Source organism: Centropristis striata, chromosome 20 (genome assembly GCF_030273125.1).
Source record: "Centropristis striata isolate RG_2023a ecotype Rhode Island chromosome 20, C.striata_1.0, whole genome shotgun sequence".
Classification (NCBI taxonomy): domain Eukaryota; kingdom Metazoa; phylum Chordata; class Actinopteri; order Perciformes; family Serranidae; genus Centropristis; species Centropristis striata.
The window spans coordinates 15,949,222-15,974,594 of NC_081536.1; the positions used below are offsets into that span (position 1 = coordinate 15,949,222).

The 25,373-nt window shown below is 38.6% G+C and overlaps 1 protein-coding gene across 1 annotated transcript; it reads right to left on the reverse strand.

Annotated features, from left to right (window-relative positions):
- Positions 1-870: 870 nt before the first annotated feature.
- Positions 871-24,445, reverse strand: sgms1a (sphingomyelin synthase 1a). The gene is made up of 6 exons (XM_059358811.1): positions 24,367-24,445; positions 7,798-8,693; positions 7,576-7,693; positions 5,213-5,366; positions 4,178-4,344; positions 871-3,792 (listed from the first exon to the last, which is right to left on the reverse strand). The coding sequence occupies exons 2-6, from the start codon at positions 8,409-8,411 to the stop codon at positions 3,616-3,618; spliced, it is 1,230 nt and encodes a 409-aa protein (XP_059214794.1). The 5' UTR covers positions 8,412-8,693; positions 24,367-24,445; the 3' UTR covers positions 871-3,615.
- Between the last annotated feature and the right edge of the window lie 928 nt (positions 24,446-25,373).

Consider the following 25,373-nt stretch of genomic DNA (forward strand, 5'->3'; position numbering starts at 1 on the left):
AAAGAATAAAGATGGAAACAATAAATAAAACAGCTGATTACATATAAAAGCAGTTTCACATTTTGACAAATGTATAAAAAGTCAATTTATGACAGCTTTTGACAGAAGCATGACGCTGACACATCAGCAAAGATGATATGCTATTGACAGCCGACCAAATGAAACAGACCGTTTTATTGATTAAAATTACAAGTTCCTCTGTAATAGTTCTATTTCTTCTAAGGCAGTTAGTTATAATGATTATATATTTATTTTTAAAATAATGTGGGATTATTTGCTTACAAAATCTTGTCAAAATACACCCACACAGTCTTAATGAAGTGAAGTGTAAAATAAAACCAAGCAGCGGCTGTTTCCCAGTCTTTAACTGTTACTCATTTAGTAAGAATATCCATTGTTAAGGATAAAAACTGATGGTTTTACACCACATTTTCATGCACTTTAAGACAATATTATAAGGACTTTGAGAGTGGCGACATGGGACTAGAAAGCATAAGTGTGTACGAGGTGTGTGTTTATTCAACAACCTCATGCTTAGCAGACTACAAAACATCTGGCTAGATGAGAGGAGAAGTTACAAGAAGACTAATGTTTGAAACATAAGCGAGACAACAAGAGGCCCAGCAGTAATTATGTCAGACATACTTGCAGTAGGTGGAGTGCACAAATACAAACTGGGAGCAAAAACATTTAGGTAGGAGAGGCCACCCTCACTGTATTAGTGCATTTATGCAACTCAATGTGTCCATCTGCTGGCTGTTAGCAGGTCTGCCATGACGTCATCTTTTGGAACAATGAGTCGACACAACGAGAATCTGCTGAAACAGCTCGTGATAAACTTAGAAAGTAAGAAGCCGACAGTAAATCACATACATTTTAGTAAAAGGTTTTATTCAAAAGCGTCCCAAATACAATCCTTTATCATATCTTACAAACATCTGGTATACGCACAAAAAAGGGACAACATGGGTGAGAAGTTTACAGAGGAACATACAAGAGAACAAAAAAAAAAATGATCCAATGATTGGCAAACTAGAAGACAAACAATAACTCCCACGGTCATCCTTATCAAAGCCCTCCAACATTATTAGAGAGCAGTGTTTGGATCATCAAATATAAAGTCAAATACAGCCGAATGTCAGGAACCTGCTGTGCTCTTAAAAACTGAGAAACCGTTTTCTGTTAAAGTGAAATGACTGGACAGGAAGGAGGTAACCCGAGGCATTAAAGGGTATTTTCTCACTCCCTTTTTTGACAAAGAAATTAATCATATTATTTATTTGCGATTTTTATAATCTAAAGTTTAGTGCAGCTTCTCTTCAAAGCTAGTTAGTTGGATTTGAAATTAAAGTTTCACAAAATGACTTAAATCTTTCCCTATCGATGAACTTGTGCAATATTTATTCTTTACAGTTCAGTCATAATTATACAAAGACAAGCAAATAATAATAATAATAATAATAATAAACATGATTAGGATTATCAATAAGGACGCGTTTTCACATTCATGGAAATCAAAGTTAATCCTGCACACACATGGTCAAATAATTCACCAGCTCTGTGCATCATGCTTCAGCTTCTTCCCCACACACAAGTTCCACGTAGAGTGTTTGCTGCTTCTAGTTTCAGCGTCGCACTTTAAAAGGAGGAAATGTAGAAGATACACCGTCTTCAAACTGGAAGGTAGCAGCTTGATTTAGTACGAGACAAACCGCACAAAGTACAGATTCATAACAGACATGCACAGAAACTTTACATGAAGCTTCTGTTTTTATAGCTTTGACATTCTCAAAACTCAACACACATGCTCACGTTGAACATTTTTCCTCTAGATCTCATCACCAGCAGAAAGGTTACAAGACCAGACAGTCATGATTCTGATTTCAAAATGGGGCTCGTTGTGGGGAACAAGAAGTTTGTCATCTCCTGAGCAAGAGATGCTGCAATGATGCACGGGACATGTTCACGTCCAGAATAACTTCACTCTGCACTTTAGAGACATGTCTTCTCCATTTTCCAATCAGGCAGTGATGTTTAGCAGATAATGCAGTGATGGAAAGTACACAGGTGAAAAAAGGTACACTGCAGTACACTTAGTTTAATTTAACTTAGTATGCTTCCAAGCACACTTTATTAATGTACTAAAACTGTGCCTTTTTTGATGTACTCACAATGTACTTAGTATACTGATTTATCCAGGGTTCTTACAGCTGTTTAAGATAAAAAAAATTCCAGCACTTTTCAAGCTCTTTCAAGGTACTGAAACTAAATGTGCCCGGAATTTCGAAGCCCTTTATCATCACTTCTAAACTGCAACTGTAAACGCAAGGTTGAGAAAAACAAAGCAGCTAGTTTTCCTCATGATGAGCAGAACAAAAGTGCTTAAGTATATTTGAGCGCATCTTAGTTAAGTCAAATATACTTAATTGCATTTTAGTATTGTTTTTGTAGCTAATTTTACTTTACACGTTTAGTAAATACATCAAAATAGCAAACTTTAGCACATTTATCAAGTGGACATGAAAGTTTACCAAGTTTACTGAAGTGATTTTTTTCCCCTGGGTAAAACTAGCAGAAAACAGAGCATCAATGATTGGGCTTTGAACATGGCTGGTGTTGGTTAAAGACTGGTTGGTAAAAATGAAATGTTATGGATATATAGATATATATATATAAAAAAATACAATTAACAGTCATTGTTTTCTGTTAGAACAGGATTAACCAACTAAGCACAAACTGACATCGTAAAGCATCAATAAATAAATGGGACATTTCACTCACTGCACTTAATTTTGGGAAAACCAATTTTCTGGTAAGGCTGGCGTAGTTGTTTTTACATTCATGGGAACGAGACTGACTAAGTACCACCTCGTACCGCGGCGTGGACACACTCGCGGCAGAGAGACACAAGACACATAGATACTTGAACTGTTTTACAATCAAGCTAAGAAAGGCACTGGAATAATGTTATACCACATTAGATTCTTATGCTCTCAGTTATCCATCTTGAAAAAGGTAAAAATCTAAAAAATATTTTGTTGGACATCATTTGTTTTTGAAAAATAAAGTTTGACATACTTAAAAAAATTATTTTTTGCACCTTTGACTCATTTTAGCAAGGACATTTTACAAAAAGTAATTTGCTATAAAAAAAGAAAAGAAAACATGCTTATGGCATTTTGGTTATCAAATGTGCATTTGATTGACACCATTTGCACTAAAAAAATGAAGACATTAATTATGATTTTGTGCAGAGAGGGGAAAAAAAGTATTTGAGTCCTTGAGGCCAAAAATCTTTGAGTTTCAGAAGTTTGTCGAAATGCTTCATAAACTGTTGTGTGGCCCACGAAGAGGAAAAAAACATATAAATTAGTGCTGTGTGTTGGCAAATACTACAAGAAGAGAAAGAGGAGAAGGGAAAACAAAAATAATATATAGACGTATATACACAAAGAAAAGAAAATACTAGGTGGGTCACAGTGCTACCCATTTGGACAGGGATGTGTCTGTTACTAGAGGTGAAAGGACAGCGCTACATTAAACAGTGCCATCTTCAATGGGTAAAAACAGCACTTATGGAAGTCATAGTCCTCGCCTGCTTTGAAATGATAAGGGTCACTGGATGTCCAGTTTGCTGTACTTCACACCACGGTTCCATTGCAACGATCGCAATGAAAGCGGCAGCTGATAGTTACGAGGGACCGTCCCGTTGACGTTCTCTTCAAAGTATTGGAACAGTCTGTACCACCACACCCGCGAGAACGGGTTACTCTGCGACGTCTCCTTCAGCGACTGAAACAAAAACATAAAAATTCAGTTAGTGTAAACGCTAATTTTCTTACCAGTTCTTGTTTTGAGCAATTTACTTCAAATTATTCAGGGACTAAGGAATGAGTTGTAGCTTTGCAGCTTGTGATTTAGCTCACAATAAATGAGTAGATGATTAACAATCCATATGCCTATACATTGTGAGGCCTCTGCAAGCACCTGAGAACACAGGAATTCACATGTTTTCACTCCTAGACCCGCCCCCTGTGTACATATTCTCTGTAACCTGGGTGCTAAAATACAGGTCTCAGCGAATAAACCCTTAAGCCTGTTTGCTTTACTCTCTTCACGTTTACTTTAATTCAAGATCCAGCAGAGTAACAAAACTTGTGCCGCAGGTTGCACTCACCTGCTGGTTGGCCATAGTGTGGTACCACCAAAACAGGCGTGTTGTGATAAAATATGCAACCACCACATCCACCGTGTAGTGGTCATGGGCAAGAAGGATGCAGAAAATCCCTACAGCGCTCAAGGTCAAGCAAAACCACTGGTACCACCAGAATCTCTTCGGGGAATCTGCCATCAAACATGATAAAAAAGAAGACATGAGCAGGGTTAACACACCAGAGACAAATCAAATCCATAATATCAACTCTAGAGAAGAAGCTTGAGTGTCTTTGACAAATAAATAGGCCATTGGAGCAGGTAAGTGTCAGCTGTTTGGTGAACTGCTTCAAAAATACTGTTTGTATTTTCTTCAGATACATTAATCAAATTGTTCTCCTTTTCACCACTAGATGTCACTGCTGTGATGGGAAAACATTGTAGTAGCACATGATATAGCAAGGAAGAACTGTTCAATCAGAAGCATGAGAAATGTAATAATGTCTACAAATTGACCCAGCAGTAGAAGTATCTTGACCCTCATGCTTAGTAGTGAGCCAAGTGGGGGTGCAAAGCAAATACGTTAGATAACGGAAATGCCTGCTGAGGAAGAGAAAATTGTGGTTATGTAACCGAGCAACGTCCTAACATGCTGAGACTGATATGTTAACAGACGTGTGAGTGGATAGCGCAATCTACATTTCCTTTACGTCAACATTTCCTGATACAATTTGGAGAAGTGTTGCAAAAGCCGAGAGGTGTGCGGCTTTATCAGGGACATACAGATGGGATTAAAAAGTAAAAACCTCTCTTTTGAAATTGAGCATATTTTGTAATAAATATATGCCTTAATGCTATTTTACTAATTCATGGCAGTGAGTACCAACCTGCATACTTTAGGCCTACATGGTCTCACAGCCAAGCCACCATTTCTGAATGGTCATTAGTAAATATATAGATATACTTTCAGAGAGTAAAATGAGCTTGATATGTGGCTATAAAGTAAAAATATTTCCGCACATTCCTACTTAATTTATAGTCCAGACACAGTGGGACTTACACTCCTTGATGAAGAGGTACGTTAGCGTTAGCATGACAGTATGGCCACTGTACAGATAATCTCCACACATGGTGTGTGAACCTGTGATGGATAGACCTCCACCAGCAATCATCTTCATTACTCTCCTCATCTGTGCCTCCCAGTTCCCGAGAAGCTGGAAGAAACACAGCCAGCAATCATCATTAGATTTAGATAAAAGTATAATAACCAACAGTGTTACTGGTAGCTGCTAAAGAAATCCATGATGTGTTCATGAGGTCATTTTTACTCTGCGTTTGCTAAATTTTCTGCACTGTTTTTCTTCAAAATTTTGCAACAAACATTGCACGGATGAACTCAAAGAGTTATCCTGATGCTTTACTTTATGAAAATAGTGTTAAGTGTAAAAAATACTTGACAGCAAACTCCTGCATAAAAATCAGAATCAGCATTATTTACCAAATATATGTACACATAGGCCTGGGACGATAACAAATTTTGCTGGACGATATATTGTCCCACAAATTACTGCCGATAAACAATATTATTGTCAACATGATAATATATCATAATAATGCACACCCTTTCAAATACAATACATTTTTATTTCTCAGTGTTTTTTACCATTGTAATTGTAATTTTAAGAACGTTTAAATATCCTAAATAAATAAAACTTTTTTTTTTTTTTTTTTTTTTAAAGGGCAGCATTTATTTTGCGATGTAGCAAACTCCACTTTCTGTGAGCGCACACCGTTTATATTTACTTTGTCGACCAGTGTTGACTGTCGGGAGGAAGGCTCTGCATCTCCAGGTGCAGTTTTTTTCCCCAGCTGGGAAAACTGGGTCGGGTGGTTCTGCTTTAGATGGGCATGCAAGTTTGTTGTGGTGGCTTTTTTTGTTGCCACCACTTTTGAACAAATTCGGCATACAGGCTCGTCCGTCTGTTGATGGGCTCACCTTTTTCATTCGGTTTGAAACCGACATATTCCCACACCGGGGCTGTGGCATTTGGCTTTGCAATCATCTTTTTTCCTCGCGTTGCTCCGCACGAGGCTCACCTGCTGCACTCTGTGTGTAGCCAATGCTAGCGGCCCAGCCTTCCCCACAGAGACAAAGAGACTGGATGACTGACAGGAGGGTTCACTCCGCTCATTCTGCTATGGAACAAAAGCGCCCAGGTGCTGAGATCGAGCACAGAGTGAACCCTCCTGTCATCCAGCCTGCTTGGAGGCAACAGACGAGGAAAACAAACACGCATGCGCATGGCGATACATCGAGGCCGGCAAAATTATTGAGTTGATTTAATTTATCTTGCGATTAATTGATTAATTGATTATCGGCCCAGGCCTATGTACACATACAAGGAATCTGTGTTTTTTCTTTTCATTTCTCTCAATAAACTTATAGAGAAATAAGACACAACTAAGAACAAGATCAACAAAGCTGAACAAATAAAGGTTAAGATAATAAACAAGACTATTATGTACACAAGTACGTAAGAAAGTAGGGGTCAGCATTAATTAATGAACAACAACAACTAACAACATAATCATCATCAGACACATTTAGTGGAGTAAAAAGAAGATTATGAAGATTATTGAGATTTCCTCTCAAAAATATTACTCATTTCTAAAATAAAGTGTAGCAGAAACTGCAAAATACTCTTGTAAAAGTACAAACATATCAAACTTGTGTTTACAGTAAATACAGAGCTTGAGGATGAGAATGGTGTAGAACACGGTTGACTTTAGCCACAGATCATTAAATGTCTCCTACACTCAGTTTTTAACCATGACGATGAACTTCAACCTCACATTTCCCCATCCAACAATCTTAACAGTTTAACTATTAACTAAAATTGCTGTTACAGATTAATCAAATAATAGCATTTCCGGTGTTTTTCCACAGTTTCCTCTAATCATAGATGGTTAGGTTTTATCACTTTTGGTTTTGAAGTGTGCATCCATATTGCAGGTACTTTGTTTTCTAGCAGCATATGCATGACATACCAAAGTTTCACCAGAGAGAACACACAGAGTGCATTTATTTCACCATCGTTTCTCACAGTCTAGAACTGTTTTATATAGGGATATGAAACTGCTTTCGTGGTAGAGCATTTGCAATATTACAATAACAGGAACTACAAAAAAGTGAAGCAACCACTCGATGTTCATCTTTCTTGCAAAAAATGGACATGCACATATCTTTCAATCAGTGGTCAGTGGAGAGCACTCAGAGGCTTTCAGCTTACAAACGAGATCTAATTTTTTGCTGAATTGGTCCATTCAGCACGTTTGTGCTGAAAGCAGTTAAACAAGAAAGAAGCCTTTCATGCACAACAAACCAACAATGGCAAGAGAACTAAAAGTATGTGTATATAATACCTTTGGAGAGCATTTGAAGTGCATCCCGGGAACAGGCAGAGTGGTGATGTACATTGTAATACACCGGTACATATAGAGTGTGCCCACAATGAAAAAGAACCGCCTGCCTATAATTGACCTGGAAAAACGGACAAAGACAATAAATCATATGATTTTTTCATTTGGTTGCATATCAGATTCTAACTCAGGAAATATATTTTGGCAGAGCAAACTAGACTGTACCTGTGCTTGAGTAGAATCCACTGTATGAGCCAGAGTCCCACCAGCAGCATGCCGTTAATCTCACAGATGGAGAAGGCCCACTCCACCCTGTCAAACAGGTCGAAGAACTTATCAGGCAGAGGTGGGGTGTGCTCCTTTGGCGGTACTCTCTCGTGAACCACTGAAATGACGACAGTGGTGGTAACAAAGCACACCACCGCGTAGACGAACGCTATGCCCGTCTTCCCCCACTCGGCAGGGAACGAGGGCCGCATAGTTTCTGTTGTAGGGATGGGGATGTGGACCATCTCCATCCGGAAGTCCTTCATCCCCAATGTGCCATTCCTCTGAGGCTTGGTAGTTCCGTTAGGTAATCCACCGGCGTGCCCGTTTGCATGGCCGTTTTTGTGAGCCTCGATATGAGTTTCTATCCGCAGCGTCTCAAGTCGCTCCAAAAGCTGCTGCCCGCCATCAGACGACACCAGCGAGAGGGGAGGCATCTGGAAATCTGCCTTGTTGAGCCTGAGCAGAGTAGGACCGTCCATCTGACGGAGGGCATCTATGTACTCCGGCATTCCCTCTTTGCTCAGCCAGTCAGCAACGTCCTCCGCTGACCATGCTGCCACCTTCTTCATCTTGGCCAGTGGGCAATGTGGAGGATTAGTTGGGGCCTCAGGCTAGAGGGGAAGGTTCACAAAGGGTTAGGTGGTCTATGGGGCAGTAGTAAGTCCTCTCCAGTTTTGGCACATGGTGTGTCTTGCACCCAGAGGGAGCCCAGCCTCCTCTTGGAGTGATGATGGTTGAAGGATGGCAGCAGCAGCGTCACTTAGAGTGCAGGCCAATAGACAGCAGGTCAACCACAGTGGCCTCCTTTGGCTTTGTTCACCTCATTAGCTCTTCACTAAAACACGGCACCCCTGTTAAAGGAAAAGGAAAATGCTGTGAATACAAATACACTGTGTGTCAGTGTTTCCCTGAGAAAAACTGTCTTAGAGGGGTGGTGAGGATGAGGGCAACCCAAAAATAAAAGAATAAAGTAATTTTCCTCACAATTTAGTGAGATTTCTTAATTATAAAGTGACACGGGTAACATGCTTCATACTCCATATCACCCACCCCCACTACCACCATTTCCACTCATACAGCTCTACTGGGTGTAGTCATGGACCGGATGCCTGGTCAAACCTGGAAGCCAGGAGTGTGTGTACTGTAGACATAAATAATAGAGCAGCATGCAAGCACAGGTTGTCTGGCTAACTCTGAACTTCTGATAATCACAGATGAAACCACTTAAGCTCCATTTCACAGACATGAAACATTAAATGAATAATTCACAACATTCCAAAGCCTGTACAACAATAACAGCTACAGTATGAGGACTCAGCAGATCAGCAGGGGTCCCCTCTTTGATCCTCACAAGGAAATCTTGTCATACATCAGTGGCTACATCCTGAGTGTATTAACTTTCTTTTTTTTTAATTAAATGCATGATCCATTTCTCCACTGAAAAATTGTCAACATACACATGAACTGTATGTGTGGGTACTATGGAACTACCCACGTGAAAGGGGTTTCTGGTTAAAAACCACTACTGTTAGATAAGGATGTGTGAACTAAACGCAAGAGATAGTGGTGGATGGGAAGATTAAAGAAACCAGGCAGTGATATGCAGAACAGACAGGGCCAAACAAACTTGCAACTTAAATTCTATAGCATGACAGAGAAGCCAACTGATCATGTAATTCAGTTACTCAACTTTGTTTATCTGGACATTACTTGGAGGAGCTGTGTGTGAAAACACACGTCACACAACCCTAGTCCAAAGTTTGTGTAATGTCCAACTGAGCCCATATATAAATAGAGCAGGTGATTGTCCAAATAATTTACAGTGAGCAAGTGGGCTCATTGATGACATTTTATCCTGTGACCTGCGCAAAACCATAAGAAAACAAATATCTGAGGGCGATGAGGGTTCTATCTAACTAGAGAGATGATGAGATGTAACTTCTGTCGATAACAGCATTTCCAGTATGTGAGAGCACGTCTGACACATACAATCTACGTGTGAAAGGGCAACCGTCTAGACCTGATTCTCCTGATATTGTCCAGAGATCATACAAGAAAAGAGTTGATAACTCAAAATACCTAAACTGTAAGTACAACAGATTAAAGACACAATCGTACCAGATCTTTCATAGATCTCTCTCTATGGAAAAGCTTTGTTTTCAGAACTTTGTTTTCCATAGAGTGTGTTTCTCATCCGAGCTTCAGGCAACAGCCAGAGTGAGATGAACTCACATCTGCTGCATATCATGCGTTTGTTTATAGAACGCGATGTCGGTGGTGGACACAGGGTGGCCCTGCTTGTGTTCGTGGGAGTGTGAGGCACAGCTGGAGACAAGTGCTGATCTACTGCATGGGTACGAGCGAAGAGGCGGGATGGGAGGGGAAACAGACTGCAAAAAGGAACTCATAAATCAGAGTGAAGGTCAGCACCGAGCAGAGAGACAGCCCCACCCCTGTAAAGAGGGCAGTCAGCCAGCAGTCAGGCCCCGGCAGAGCCAGCTCAGCTAAGGCCAATGGCAGCTAAATACACTGGCAGGCCGGCTGGTTGGCAGGACAACAAACTGCACATCAGTACTTCAGCTCACCTCCAAGGCCTGTTCATTTAGGCCAGCAAAACAGGGCAAAATAAATAGGCTATAAGCTGGGTCGTCTACAACTCTGACAACACCTGGCGTCAGATTTATTCCTGCTGAGTTCTGGAGAACAATTTAACCTAATAACCCCACAATTCTAAAGGAAACATACACACTCTAAAGAGCAAGTGTAAAAATAAACATATGGATCGCATGCAAACACAGCAGGAGAGTCCTCATTGAAGCAGCTTATCTACGTTACAACCCAGCTGTGTACCTTAACATAGTGTGAGGAGGGCAAAGGAGAGCCGCTTTTAGAGGAAATAAAAAGAGAAACACGGACACAAAGAGCGCTCGCATCAGTTTACGATTGAGACAGATCAGAGATTAGCTGTTACTGAGTCAGCTTTGTACTGAGGACCTTTGGTCTATGAATCAGCTTACAACGTGGTCGGTGAAGAAATAATCTTACTATGGTAAAAAGGAAAAACAAACTAATCCTGAAAGTAATGAACTCTGAATACAGTGGCCTGCAACAAATCTGGATACGAGGGTTAAAACAAGATATGTTTTGTTATTTCTATGCTGAAACTGCATTAGAATATGCATACCCATTTTGGTAGTGGAGTAATGATTTTTTTTTTTTTCTTATTCAAGCAAAGACGGCGTGGACAAATTTCAAGTATCTGGGGAAAAAAAACAATTCAATAAAGAAATGAATATATAAAATAAACATATATTTATTTAAATAAATTAGATTTTTTTTAAAAACATTAAATGTATTAAATTCATAAATAAAAAATTAGACCCCAATTTTTTTTTTTATTAAATATGTTCTGCCACAACCTTCTGAAAACTTTGAAACATGTATTAAATATTTTTGGTAAACTATATTCAACATATTCCAGTCAGTAAAATGAAAAAAGTGCACTCCTGTAAAGGATTTATAACAGAAGACAAAACAGGAGCATCATTTAAAAAAGGAATATAGCACAATTAACCTTTCTATCTTGATTATCTTGTTTTCATAGTCATTCAAGGACAAAATCGTATTTGAAATAAAAGTTGATTTATCACTCAGCCCTAATGTGTTCACAGAGCTACTTCACACTGGCTGTAACTTGATCCTGCAGGAACATTTAGGTCCCGTAACAACACAAGGCTATGGAAAATACATACTCCCAAATTAATCTCTGTGTGTTAAGGTTAACCAACACCTGATGATCCCGTAGCAGGCTTTGATATAAATGTTTCTGCCAGAAGCAAAACAGATGGAAATCTTCGGGAGGATATTGTTTGAGGGCAGAAAACTACAAAAACAAAAGGAAAGTCTGGAAGTGCTTCAGCCTTATGATGTTCGCATTTTGATATGAGATAAAAGAAATCATTGAAGCTACTCCCTAAACATTTGACCTTGAAAGCATTTTTTCCCCTTTAGAACTTCAGCAAATATGACAACACCAGAGAAAGACAACACATACTTTCAGTGTTGAGGTGCATGCATACTGAGCACGGAGAGTACCATTGTGCTCCTTTTACTACGCCTACTTACAGGACTTACATTATTTGAGAATATTTTTCGTATTAAGGGAAGTAGCCTTTGTTTTATCAGACTGCCAAAAAACTGCACACACTCTGCATTGCACGCACACACAGAAGATAATGGTGCTGAGGTCTTCACAGCAAAATAGGCTTTTAAGTCAACTTTGAATCTTAAAACTGCTCATAAACCAGTACAGAGTTCACACTTCAAGTGATAAATCAGACAATCGGGTATCCCCATTGATTAATAAACTTTTTTTCTAACTGCTGTCAAAATAAAGCTAATTTAATATTGATTTAGTCATGCAAATTTTACCGCTAGCAAGATTTTCAGTATGGTCCAGATCTGTGCAGAGGCTGAGAAAAAGTCCCACCTCTGTACGCGTTTCAGCTAAACTCAAAGCCTACCAGCAACTATTTTGGTGTCACTTCTCCTCCTCCCCACGCTCTCTGTGCATTCATTGTCATAGTAGAAATGTTCAATTCAGTTGTGGACTATCCTAAACAATGTTGCATTGTGGTATCATGGCCTACCATGTGTTGGTATCACCTGGCCATCAAATAACATGAATATGAACATGAATAATTTAGGCAAATATCTAAAATCAGCATTAATACCAATTGCCCTTTTAACATTAGGGGCCACAGATTGTATAATCCTACCAAAGAAACTTAGGTAATGTTTGAATGATAATTGTAAACCTTGTGGCTAACTTTGTAAAACGTATGTAAAATCACTGTTTACACAGCATAGGTTTGCTGAGCTTACATTTATTTTGGCAACTTCCTGCTCCACATTCAAACAGTCAGTCTGGTCTGGAGGCAGGGATACTAAAAAAGTTACACTACAATCTTTCGGGTATACAATGCTTCCCTCCTTAAGGCTTCAAAAAAAGGCAGTAAAAAGTTTGTAGTTGGCTCAGTCACAGAAAACAGGCTTTGGTTATCTGTATTCATGGATTTGTAGACTATATTAGTTTGAAGTACAGACTCAAGGCACTGTGGAAAATATGAAATAATAATGGGGAAACACAATTCTCTGTTTTGTTTAGAGGAAGTGGAGCATCAGGGTTTTGGGTATCACTAAAGGGCTTGCTCAAGGGCACCTCAGTGGTGGAAATACTGGTGGGGCAACCACTACTTAAAGAGGCCCTGCAGAGTTTTCTTGTAAATAAACAAAAGTTATCTTTACCTTCAGAGTTACTCACCAAAACATTGCATTGAGCGTACCCTTGAGGTCTAACAAATGACTCAAGTGCATTTCCTTCCTCATAACACATTTGCAAAGCAGATTATTTTTAAGCATTTAAATCCAACACTGTTTCCATAAATGTTTACATGCTTGCAGTGTTCCTCTTCCGTGACTTTCAAGGCTCATTGTAGCATATTTTGGCCTGTCACCGCTGTGCACAAGGTTTAATTAAAAAAAACAAAAAAACTTTTTTATCACCTAAATTTAAAGCAGTTTCAAGCACTTCATTCCAACATTAAACCACCTTACAACTCAAAGCCAGAATTGAAGAATCACCAGCGCATTAGTAACAAGACAAATATTATATCAAACAATATTTCTCTATTATATGGTAGGTACCCTGCAAACTAGTTGAAGCCAATTATGGATTGATTGCTTGCTTCTTCTTAACTTGAATTAATAATAATATTATTATAAAATAGCTATAAATGCAACACATGGCCTAAAGGACACAGACACCAATCATAAAAGAAACATCAAAAATAAAGAGAGACTGAGCTTCAGAAGCAGCATCTAAGATACTGTAAACATGAAAACATCACAGGCACAGATAAGACCTTTAGTATGGTTCACACCACCACTTCCTCACTTCTCTGCCATACACACCTTAAGCAAGCGGAAATGCTACCACAGATTCAAAAACTGTTTAACACAAACTTAAAAACAGAAAAATGAGCTGTGATCACTTAAAAAAAGTGATGAATTTAAGTACAACTGTATCATTCAAAAATATTACCACAACTGCACTGTCCCCCTGATGTCGTAAGTTTTTCCCCTCAGAAAGTTTGGTGTGGCCAAGCAGAGAGGAAGAGGGGGGTTGGGGGGAGTTCACACAAGCCAGTACATGTGACATCAACAGAAAAAGATCCCACCCAGGAGCGACAATATGTCAAGGCGAAACCAACATAAACACGGCATCCTGTAGCCCATCTTTGGGCAGTCAAGAGTGGTATGAAAATGAGTCATTCACAGAGGCTTTGAAGGGCCTTTCAAAGAGGAGAACAGTCAAGTCAGACTGGGCGTAACAACTAGCAATGACTACACAGAGTAGACCAACCTAAAAACCTAACTGCTTCTGCTACAAGTGTCTGATAGACATGCTGTAACTAAACTAACTTCACTTGTGTCAATAGCAGCCCAGATGTATGCGCTCTATTACAGAAACCTGTTGGGCAACCACTCTGAAGCCTTTTAAAATGGCTTATCAGAAATCAGCTACATAAAATTGGGCACCTGTGCTATACGACTTACTGTAATGTGTTCCAAAATACCCTCTTCTCCTTTCATCGGCTCAACAGCACAGGCCTCAGAGGGGAGGAAAACTGTTACTCCGACCTTTCGCCACCTTCTGTCTTTTAGTTTCGACCTCTTCCTTCGTTCTCCTCACTGCCTGCGCGATCAGTAGCCAGCTCCTATTGATTGTACTTTCTCCTACTCTATCTCTATTGCTGCACATTTGTTTCCTGCTGTTTATTTCATTCTTTGTTTTGTTTTCTTGGCACTTACAAAACATACAAGTTGTGACAATGAAATCTCCCAGTGAAAAGAATGGTTGGCAGAAGTACAGATATGTGACTGTGAATGAGATGTGAGGACAGATATACAGTACACACAAGGTTTACACACACACACACACACACAAACGTCAACCTGAGAAATCTTACAGTTGGCATTACAACATCACCTGAAATATGTAGCTAATTTCTGACAAATAGTCTGTCTCCAACGTAACAGTAACAAACTGTTAACGGTTGCAATCATAATAAGGGCTTTTCACAACAAGAGTGTGTCTGTGCTTGAGCTGCTACTTGCTGAACCAAATCTCAAACCTTTTCAGTGTTTCCACCAAGGAGTCCATCATTAAGCACAGTGGAACGTCAAACTTGTACAACACTGAGCTCATTCAAGCAAAGAGCAGCAACCAGTAACCAGTGCTCAACAGTACAACTAAATAAAAAATGTAGTTATCTTTAAACCAGTTGTTCTTAAACTGTTTCTGTTATTCCTCAACCCTTGGAAAAAGAACAATTTTCATGCTGTCCTGACAAAATGATGACAATGTAATGATTCTAAGTGTCTTCGTAAATTGTTGGGTCTCATTGTCAGCTTCCAGTGACATAAAATACTCACTGGTCACTAATCAACTACCACCACGTTCACTGTTAACCCAAGAGCAGGACAGGCTTTTGTCAAATATTTTCTTGTTGACTGTGTCAGCTGAGCATGTTATCACTGCCAGTTTGAAGAAGCAAGCAGGAGTAAAATGTATTTGAGCCACCTTCAAATGGCCAACATAAAAAAACACTATCAGTTGAAGTGTATGCTGTATTTACAATATTTTCACCCTTTTGCCTTGCCATCAGACAGCCTCTAAACGATGGGGAACTGAGCCGTTATATTAATCTATGAGATCTTAAAAGCAACCAGACTCAACTGACAAAAACAGTAATTTTTCCTGGCAGAACATGGGAGGTGCAGGTCTCCCACTGCCCCGATCAGTTAGTTAGTAATTTGTTTACTGTTCCACCATAAAAAAAGATTAATGTCGAAACATTGGTTATGTGCGCCACATCTACAATGCCTCTCACACACTTTGGGAACTACTGCTTTAAGAAAACTTATGCACTCCTGATCCAAAGGTTAAAACCTCAAGCGATTCAGCTGAGCACTTAAAGATAAGAATGGTATCTATTTTGTGTTGATCAATTCAAACAAACAAAAACACTGACCTGTTCACTCAGTATTTGTGTTTAGCAACCATGTTTGATAGCTGAGTTAACCACCACATTCAGATCCTTATTTACAAGTAATAGTCAATCAACACAGAAATAATATTATTTTGTTAATTCAGTAATTTCCATCATTTGACTTCCAGCTTCTCAAATGAGAAAATGTTCTGCTTTTGTTTAAAGTAAATAACAGAAAATTTACCCTCTATGGGTTCTTGACTTTTGGTCAAACAAAAAAAGTAATTTCAAGACACTGCGGTCTTGAAGATGATTTTTAATATTATTTCATTACGTAAACCATTAATCAAGAAAATAATCTGCAGATTAATTTTTTTTTAAATCATGAGGGCCATCAGAGTAGTTATGGCTTAACTGATGCCAGCTCATGTTGCATTTGACCTGGATGTGTATTTGCTACACAAAATGGTCCATTTGGGCAGACATGACATTGCACAACCACTAAACAATGTCAGTCACTAAAAGGCCAAATGAAGATGATATCCCTCCTCAAAAAGCAGTTTGCTTTGTTTTGCCCCTCCTTGCCTTGTATCCTAAGGGTGTTGTCCTTTTGCTTTCATACATGGTTTCTGAAAGAGGGCTATCACTTGATCAGGGATTTTTTATCTTGTGAGGCAAACTGACAATGGTTGGACAACACGCTCTCACCTGTATCCCTTTACACCTAGAATACAAACGCCCCACGGATAGACAATGCAAGGTCAATATTTACACAACTGGGAGTGCCTGGTTAAAGTGATTATGGTTAAAAATTAACTGTGTATGTTCCAGCTTACACAGGCGATCCCTTTATTAGAATAAGTTAATATACATTACATAGACCAAGATTTAGACTGTATGTGACTGTGTTTCCTCTTATTTCTAAGTTCATAATCAGAAAAAAAAATGGTGAAAACCACTCTCACACCTGAGGCAACTTTAGTAATGCACTGTAAACTTCTACGATCAGCGACCAGCAGTACATAGCCCATCTTTGTTTGGGAAGGGCAGACCAAATGAGACAGTGCTTGGTTTCAGTGAGCACAGAGTAGATGAGTAACATGCCTGGAATGTGCAGCATTTTAGAGATTAAAGGGTCAAGTAACCTAAAATCACAAAAAACATTTTACCACTTGCCAACTATGCTGATGAGATTTTTGCCACCAATCAAGTTGACTGCAATGGGGTGGGGAATCATAAACATACCTCACCCCCTACAAGAGCTATAAATAAATTGACTTGACACTAGAGCTGCATCAGTCGTCTTACAGAAAAATAACTGGCAACTATTAAATGGCAGTAACTTTTCCTGTAAAAGTGAATGATTTCCTCCTTTTCTCTGTTCTGTCATTAACTTTGACAAATCTTTTCACTATTTCTGACCTTTTATAGACCAAATGATTAATTGAGAACATAATGGCCAAATTATTTGATAATAAAATAATAATCAATGGTTACAGCACTCATGGAGTTGGTAACTTACTTCCTAATAAAACAAAACCTCTGCTAAGCTAGCTTCTAACTCATACAAATGTTTAAGCAATAAATATAACCAAAAACCATCACATGACATGATTGTATCGACAGTGTGATTATGCTGTTGTTGTGTATACAAGCAAACAAACAAGGCTGATGCAACTGTAGGTTGTTGAAATCAACTTGGAGGCTTCAACAAGACCAAAATCAATACTAGAACCAATGCAGATGGGTCTTGCAGTGCAAGATGGCCTTTCAAATTAAATTACAATTAGCAGCATGGACATCAATTTTACATGTTAAAACTACGCCTATTCCATTTATATTAAATGTCAAAGCAGTCTTGTCATATTAAAAAGTCTCACAATGGATATGGTTTTAAAGAGGTCTCAACACTATCACGCAAGCTATTCAGAGCAATAAAAATGTACGAAAGTAAGAAATTTAACACTGAGGTCTGATGACAGCCTTGACTGAGTACAGTTACTTTGAAGTAAGACCACAGGCAATGAGGTCTGATACTTATTTCTGTCAGGGAATAATCAATCTGCTAGCCATAACAGCTGACAACAGAAGCTCCAAAATATGCATTACATAACATCCTCCCACTGCTCCCTCAGAATATTGCACTTCTAATTTTGTCAGATAACTAGACTGCAGTTGTAGTGGGAGGATGAAATCTAAATAGGAGGTAAAGATAATTATTACCATTTAAATGTTTCCAGTGTGGGTACTTGAAAGTGCCACTGAACTGTGGTCATAACTTCATGATTGACTGTTCATGTTATATTTGCATTGCAAGTACACAACCTTACTAAATTAAGAGGGTCAGGAAAGATTTTTTTTTTCTACGTTTTATCGCTATCAGTGCATATGTTGACCGATATGCACCTATCATAATCATTTTTTAAGTAGTATATAATGTAAAAAGCAATGGTAGAGGTAATTTAAAAACATCATCACGTTTGGTCACCTACAGATGGCTGATAAGCAACTGCGACCGGACAGTAAGTTGTGGGACTACGTCTCCAAAAATGGTGATGAGGCTGACAATGTGATGCATTATGGACAATATATTATAATGTCAAGAAAGTTATTTGTTTAAGAAAGTAGGCTTCTTGGTACCTTTTCATACTCATGAATGCACAATCTACATAGAAAAGGTTTATTTTTATTCCTCCTCAATAATTCATTACATCGGATGCCATATCTGTAATTTTACCACTCTTGATTTTGGTATCGGTATTAAAAATTGCATGTCTGTCTCGCCCTTGTATTTTCATTAAATATGGCGGCAAGTTAAAAAGAAGTAAAATTGCGGCTTTTGCCTCAGTTACCGGTTATAAAAGCACATCTGATTACATATTACTATAAAAAGGAAAACAGAGATATGACAGAGTCTACAATGTAAATAAAACCTAGTTTGAAATGTGCTTCATCATAGAGACTTTAGCAACCATGTTATCAAAGAGCAATATTATGTCCTATCTGTCTGTTAATTAACAGGGTAAGCTGTTCAGCCATGGGTAAAGATGAGACTATAAAGCATAGATGGCTCTAGTAGAAGTCTCGGGGGAGCTAAGCTGAACGGCACAACAACCGCTGTACTGGTAGGTGATATCTGATAATGAGAAAACCACCTGTGGCTTTATGAGTCACTGATTAGAATGTCAGGCCTTCACAGCCCCAGAGGACCGACACACAACGTGTTCAAATGCATGCGGTGCAGACACATCAGAAATTATATCTATGATTGCACACAGGGGAGTTGCTGTCAACGGGGAGTAATTAGTGAGCAGCCCAGCATTTAGCCCATCTTTTATATCAACTTTCCAAACTGCAAAGGTCTTTGTCAACAACACTGACAGCTTAACAGACGTGTAATGACTTTTCCTGTTTGGGCAGAAAGATGCAATTTCCTCACTGTGTTTTTGGGCCGTGTTTTCATTGCATGGTTGAAGGGTCCTTGAAGCCCAGTAACAAGGGCTAAGTTAAAAGGACTTGAGATTGCACATAAGTAAATGTTGTGGTTTACTTTCACATAACACAATTCAGGAAATGAAGATCTTTCTTGGATTTGAACTCAAAGTGTGTGATCACTATTTAAAAACACCCAAACAGAACCTATACTGGCCTCTGTGTTGGTATTTTTGAGAGACATGTTGCATTTTAAGAGTAATAACTTGCACAGCACACACAGTTCTGACCCGTGATTACGGTGTTTCTTTAACCTGTACAATCTTCCATTAGGTTGCCATTGATCGTACTCCTTTAATACCCATGTTTGACGAAAACTTTACAGCACTGTAAGAACATCCACATGTTCTAACAAGGAAAGGAAAACAAAATTTCACCATGAGCCAGTGGTTAATCCGTTTTTCTTTGGATCATGTTATTTACTGTTGCATTCTTTAACCATGAAGTGTTAACCAGGCTTAAAGGGGGTTGGGAAAGTGAAGCCGGGATGACACCCAAAACCACAAAGAGAGTTGTTATGATGCATCAACTTGTACAGTCATCGATAGTCATAAAACATATTTCTATGCCGACTTAAACTATTACATTTCCAATTAAGAGGACTGTAAATTACCTCATATTCACAACAGTTTTACAATCATTACAAGAGGAAAAAGAAGAAACAAGATCCTTAGATAAGTGCTTCCACACAAAATGTATATTAGATCTTTATATACATTGGAGGTAGGTGGAGTTTTAAGTTGTTGAGACAGCAAGTAAAGGATGGTAAACAAACCATTTATTCTTGTAGGGCTGCAATTAAAATTATTTTTATTGTCAGTAACTGTCAGTTATTTCTTGATTTAAAAAATCTGTGATTTGGCCTATAAAATTGTGAAAAATGTTGATCAGTATCTGTCTTATTTTGTCAATGACAAAAAGACTTGAAAAAGAAGTTTACTGTCACAGAGGAGTAAAGAAACCAGAAAATGTTTACATAAGAAGCTGACATCTAACTTTTTTTTTTTTTTTAATTACTCAAACCAATTATCAAAATAGTTGGTGATCATTTCAGCAGCTCTAATCACAAGGGACTGTTTTATAGACCCATTTTATTAATTTCAGTCACTTTGACATGCTTTTTACATACATGTACAAACCAAATTATGTGGGGGGTTTTTCCTATCACTGTGGCTTTACGGTTGTGACCATGAAATGACACACGGCCTACAACAGACCAAAGTCACCGCAGCTACCCTCAATATAGCACCATTTTGCATTTTACCTTTAAAATATGCACAAATTAGGGTAGGTTTGGGTCTATGGTAATTGGGCTACATGGGTGCTGATGAAAGATTAGTCACATTGGTGTACCGTTATTTACACCAAACACCCTGAGAAACTTGATTAACAAAGGTGGAATGCAGGGGGACCTAAGAAACAAGTCAGGACAGGGGGATTCCCGGCTCAGGTGTGAGCACCTGAGACAAAAGCACAAAACTGAAAAAAGTCTGGCATTCACAGGGGCAGCTTGCACTAAATAACATTCCTCACTAAATACTCCCAATACCCACCCACACACATTTGTCCCTACATTTGTCATCATCTACATGTATCATCTACCTTATTGTCAGACTGTGCCAAATGCATTTAAAGTCTTTTTGGCTCCTTTATTTAGTCAAACAAAGCCAAGCCAACTAAGATGACATTAGACTACTTAAACACTGCCCTTCTGTCCCACAAGGATTATTAAAATTTAATCTCATAATTTGACATAATTTATTTTCTGCAATACACAATATAGGCTTCATCAAAGCGCTACTAGCCTAGATTTCCAGAAAGCAGTTGTAGGCCACAGGAAACTGGGACATCATGTGAGTGGTGGTAAAACTTCATGTGTTTCTAATTATGGGAGAAACAAGATTAAAGCCATTGCATATAGTTTCTCTGGAACCAAACCTATGATGGAAATCAAATGATCAATGGCTATTGGCTGGCACCAACATTGTAGTATTGTAAAATAGAATAACAAACAGGCCAATGCCATCAGGTAATTGCATTATACCCTAGAGTATAAGTGAGTTTGCTGGACAGGAGCAGATACACATATTTGCAAACGTGCAGTCTTATTGCCTTATTGTTTTAAGACCAGTATGAATTTGTGTGTCATTTTACAACATCAATGGGCTTTCCCTTGTGGTTTCTGGAGCTGTTTCGTGACCTATTCAAAAACAAACAAAGTAAAGTAAATACTGGGGTAATTTTACCAGGGAGCACTTTTTCATTACCAACCAAGATATTAATCTTTGTTAAATTGACTGAAACGGTCATAGCCATAGACTGTAATTTGGACAATGCATCTCCACTTCCTCCCACTGTACAAAAGTGAAGCCCCAGAAACAGGTGCTGCCATTTTGTACACTTTGAGCAAGAGTCTGCACGGGAGTTGGAACCATGTTATCAAGGTCAAACCTATACATTCGCCAGGTCAGAATAAATTATCTATACTAACACATAAAAAAGGTAAAATTTTCTGACAATGTCACCTGAAACCGAACAGTATAAACTAAAAATGGTATATCCAATGGTACTGCTGTTGGATATAATTAGATAGTACAAGTGTATCTAATAAAGTGACCATTATAATGGTGATGATCCTCTCCATTCTATTGTAAGGTTTGGAATTGAGAATCTAATTGTGATGTATTTTCTACTTGCCCCCTTTTACTGATTCAAGAATTTCAATAAGTTGTTGGTGAGTTATAATACATGTTGAGCTAATCTTTTCATCTAAATGTAAACATGTCCATCTTCTATCATCTGCTGTACAAATGCCACCTGTGTCCCTCATTCTGTCTTATTGTGTTTTTCATATTTTTCTAGTTCTCTCTGTTTCTTTCTCTCATTAGGACAAGCTGACACTAATATGGGATACAGATTAGTGCAAACATCACTAAGAGGGGTGCTAATACCAGTTAGCCATGGATTCCTATATCAATATACCCATTTTATGATCTCTGGCTAATTCATCAGCTATATCCAGTAAAATTATAACGTTTCCATTCATAAAAATGACACCCTGCTCTAATGTCATTAAGGATTCTGAAGCCTATGGAAGTCACCAACAGCTGTGGAGAAGCAGGAGAGTTTGTGACAGCCAAAGTGAGAGAAACACGTTTTTTAGTTAAAAAATAGTAAAGTTTTAAAATAGAAAACTTCTGACTAAAATCACTTACTGTCTAAATAGAGTTTACCTACTCTCTATAGACAATAATAACAATAAAGCGCCTTTTCCAGAGGAAGTTGGGGATCTAAGCTACAGTTAGTCAATACCAGCTTTAGTTGTTAGCTTGGACACTTTTCCAAGGCTGAATCAGAGCTGTGCCTACAGAAAACTCATTGTTTCCACTTGTTGATATTCTGACACGCTTTGGTTTCGCAGTGAGACTTCCTCAGCAACTGGGCTGCATGCATTGTCAACAATAAACCCCATTGACTCACTTTAACATTTTGCCCCCTTGACACTGACTGCTTCATACTGTTTATGTCTGTGAAAAAGTTGCTTTCTCGCCAGTTCCGCTACACAGACATCGCTCTGTTTATTTCAATCAATGTCTCTGTTGGCTCATTTGTCTGTCCAGGCAAGTTTTATTGTGGCCTCAGTGGATCTGTGCTAGCAGTCATACACAGCATATCCTGCTAACAGGGCAGTGGTGTCCCTTTCCTATGACACATCATTTGTGTGTCTTTTCCCCTCTATAGGACAAGAGACCCAGTTTTGTTCACTTTCTACAGGAACTGGAGCAATACTGCACTTCTATTAAAGGACTTAAGAGCAAGAAGGCCCTGAAAACTGACTTTGTTTTGGACAAATACTCTATTGATTGATGAATCATACATCATGGTTTTTTTAGTTTGTTTATTTTGGATCTCTGTTTTGGAATTGATATTTGTCTGATTTTGTGTGCGTTTTCTTTCTGTACCCCCTGGCAGATACTGTATATATTGTAAATTGTTATTGTGAATAAAAAATACATTTAAAATAAAAGGACAAGATACGACATGTGTCTATACGACTTTCTGGGAAAACAGGGCTAAATCAGGTCACCAGTTCCGCCCTGTTCTTTACTGAAAAAACGAGGCAAAACATGTCAAACACGAGCCAGGCAAGAGGAGCAGAGCAGAAACAAATGTTTGTCTACCGTTAATACCCCAGGTTGATATTTACATAGAGAAGGCAGCTGGGAATATATTAGGCGCTTCGCCGCAACTGTAACGTTAGTAGACACACCTGTGAGATAGTGCTACATCAAAAATCATGGCTGACACAGGTTGCTTTATGTGCTGCACTGCACTTAACACTGCTTTCATTCACACTAGGGCCGCGGCAAGCACTGTATAGTGTGGCTTAAGAGCTTATAGTCTGACTACCTAAAAATAGATAAGCAAGCTGGCGTCTTCAGTATTTTAGCCAGCTAGCTCGCTAGCTAAAAAACAGTCTCTTGAATTCCTAGCGCGATTTGGGGTTAGCTTCGTGACTGTGAATTACAAAGGTGGGAAATGTTTATTTGTATTTGCAACACAGAAATGTGGGGTTCGTTGATATCTAACATAGTTGTGGTTAGAAAAAAATCAAGGCAGCGCGATGTGAGAGATCTGCCAATGATGTTGAATCGGAATTACCGATAACGGGAGATGGTTCAAATGTTTCAACAGAAGGCCAGTGAGCAGCATTAGTTAACGCTAGCTAACGTTACGTTTCGTATTGAATATAGCGTTAAGAAGTGGTTTGTCAAGTAGCGCACACGGAGACAAAAAAGGCGTAACATATGTTATAATACCACGGTGTTTAAGTGAGTTTGTGCGGCAGCATTACACATTAACTAACAGTTACCTTACCACGACTTGGAACCACAGTATTAACACCCCGCGGAGAGAGAGAGGGGCTCGGTCTGCTTTTCGACAAAAAGAGCGGTAAACATGTGTCTAATGTAATTACCTTGCCGTCGAAATGTTGAAGGGCTTCTCTTCAAATTGTAGTGGTTATCACCGCAATGTGGTACGAATCCCTCTGTGGGTCTCTCCGGTGTTTTCATGGGGAGGCGGGTTGTGACTGGAGAAGCTGGGAGTTCCCATCACAACGTCACCCGTGCTGCGTTCATGTACCATCACAAATGTCGTGAGCTTAACTTAAAAGACGGAACCCGTTGTAATGTATATAATATAATACAATTTTATTTAATATTTATGATATATATGGTGTAATGTGTCTCGACAACATTGTGAAAACAAGAACACGACGAAATTGATATCTCAAAACATATGTTTATCTTTTTATTTAGGTAAAGAATGCGTAACAAGACATATTTACAGAAGAGAGCTCTGAAAATGGAGCACAGGAGGTGCTTTTGGACGCAGCAACAGTGACAACTACGAAGAAAATGTAGCGTTGGAAGAGCACGAGCCAACCCCCATGTGAAGCCATCTATTGGTGAAGGTCTGAGCACACCAACTATTTCAAATTGGACACACACCATTTTTATATAATACCATAGATATAGAATACATTTTCGAATACATTTTAACATTATAATTTTTATTTTAAAAAAAATGTTAAACGGAGAAATAGAAAAGGAGGAATAAAAAAAGCGGGGTAGGGAATAGGGTTGTGCAATATAGATGTATCAAAAAAGTGTTTTTTCCCCCTATTTTTAAAGGGTTTAATTTTTTGACTGTTCTATTATTTACCCACAAAGTAATGATATCCACATAACTAATTATCACTTGTCAAAAATCTGATTGCAAAAGTATTTTGTGAAAGCACCATCAGTCATGCCTACAATATTGTCACAATATCAGGGCTATCGGTCAAAAAAATATTGTGATTTTTTTTCTTTCTAAATATAACACACATATACAGTACACACTGTTCCCGACGCACCATTTATTTAAATGCAAATCATTCTTACACTGAACTGTAGAAGGGCCTCTGGAGCTTTCCACACC

What these genes read in the sequence shown, in the direction of transcription:
- sgms1a (XM_059358811.1), bottom strand. Translation starts at nt 8,411, where the DNA reads ATGAAGAAGGTGGCAGCATGGTCAGCGGAGGACGTTGCTGACTGGCTG. An exon ending in TGGATTCTACTCAAGCACAG is followed by an intron (nt 7,694 to 7,797) that starts GTACAGTCTAGT and finishes CCGTTTTTCCAG; the next exon opens with GTCAATTATAGGCAGGCGGT. An exon ending in ACACTATGGCCAACCAGCAG is followed by an intron (nt 3,793 to 4,177) that starts GTGAGTGCAACC and finishes TTTTTGTTTCAG; the next exon opens with TCGCTGAAGGAGACGTCGCA.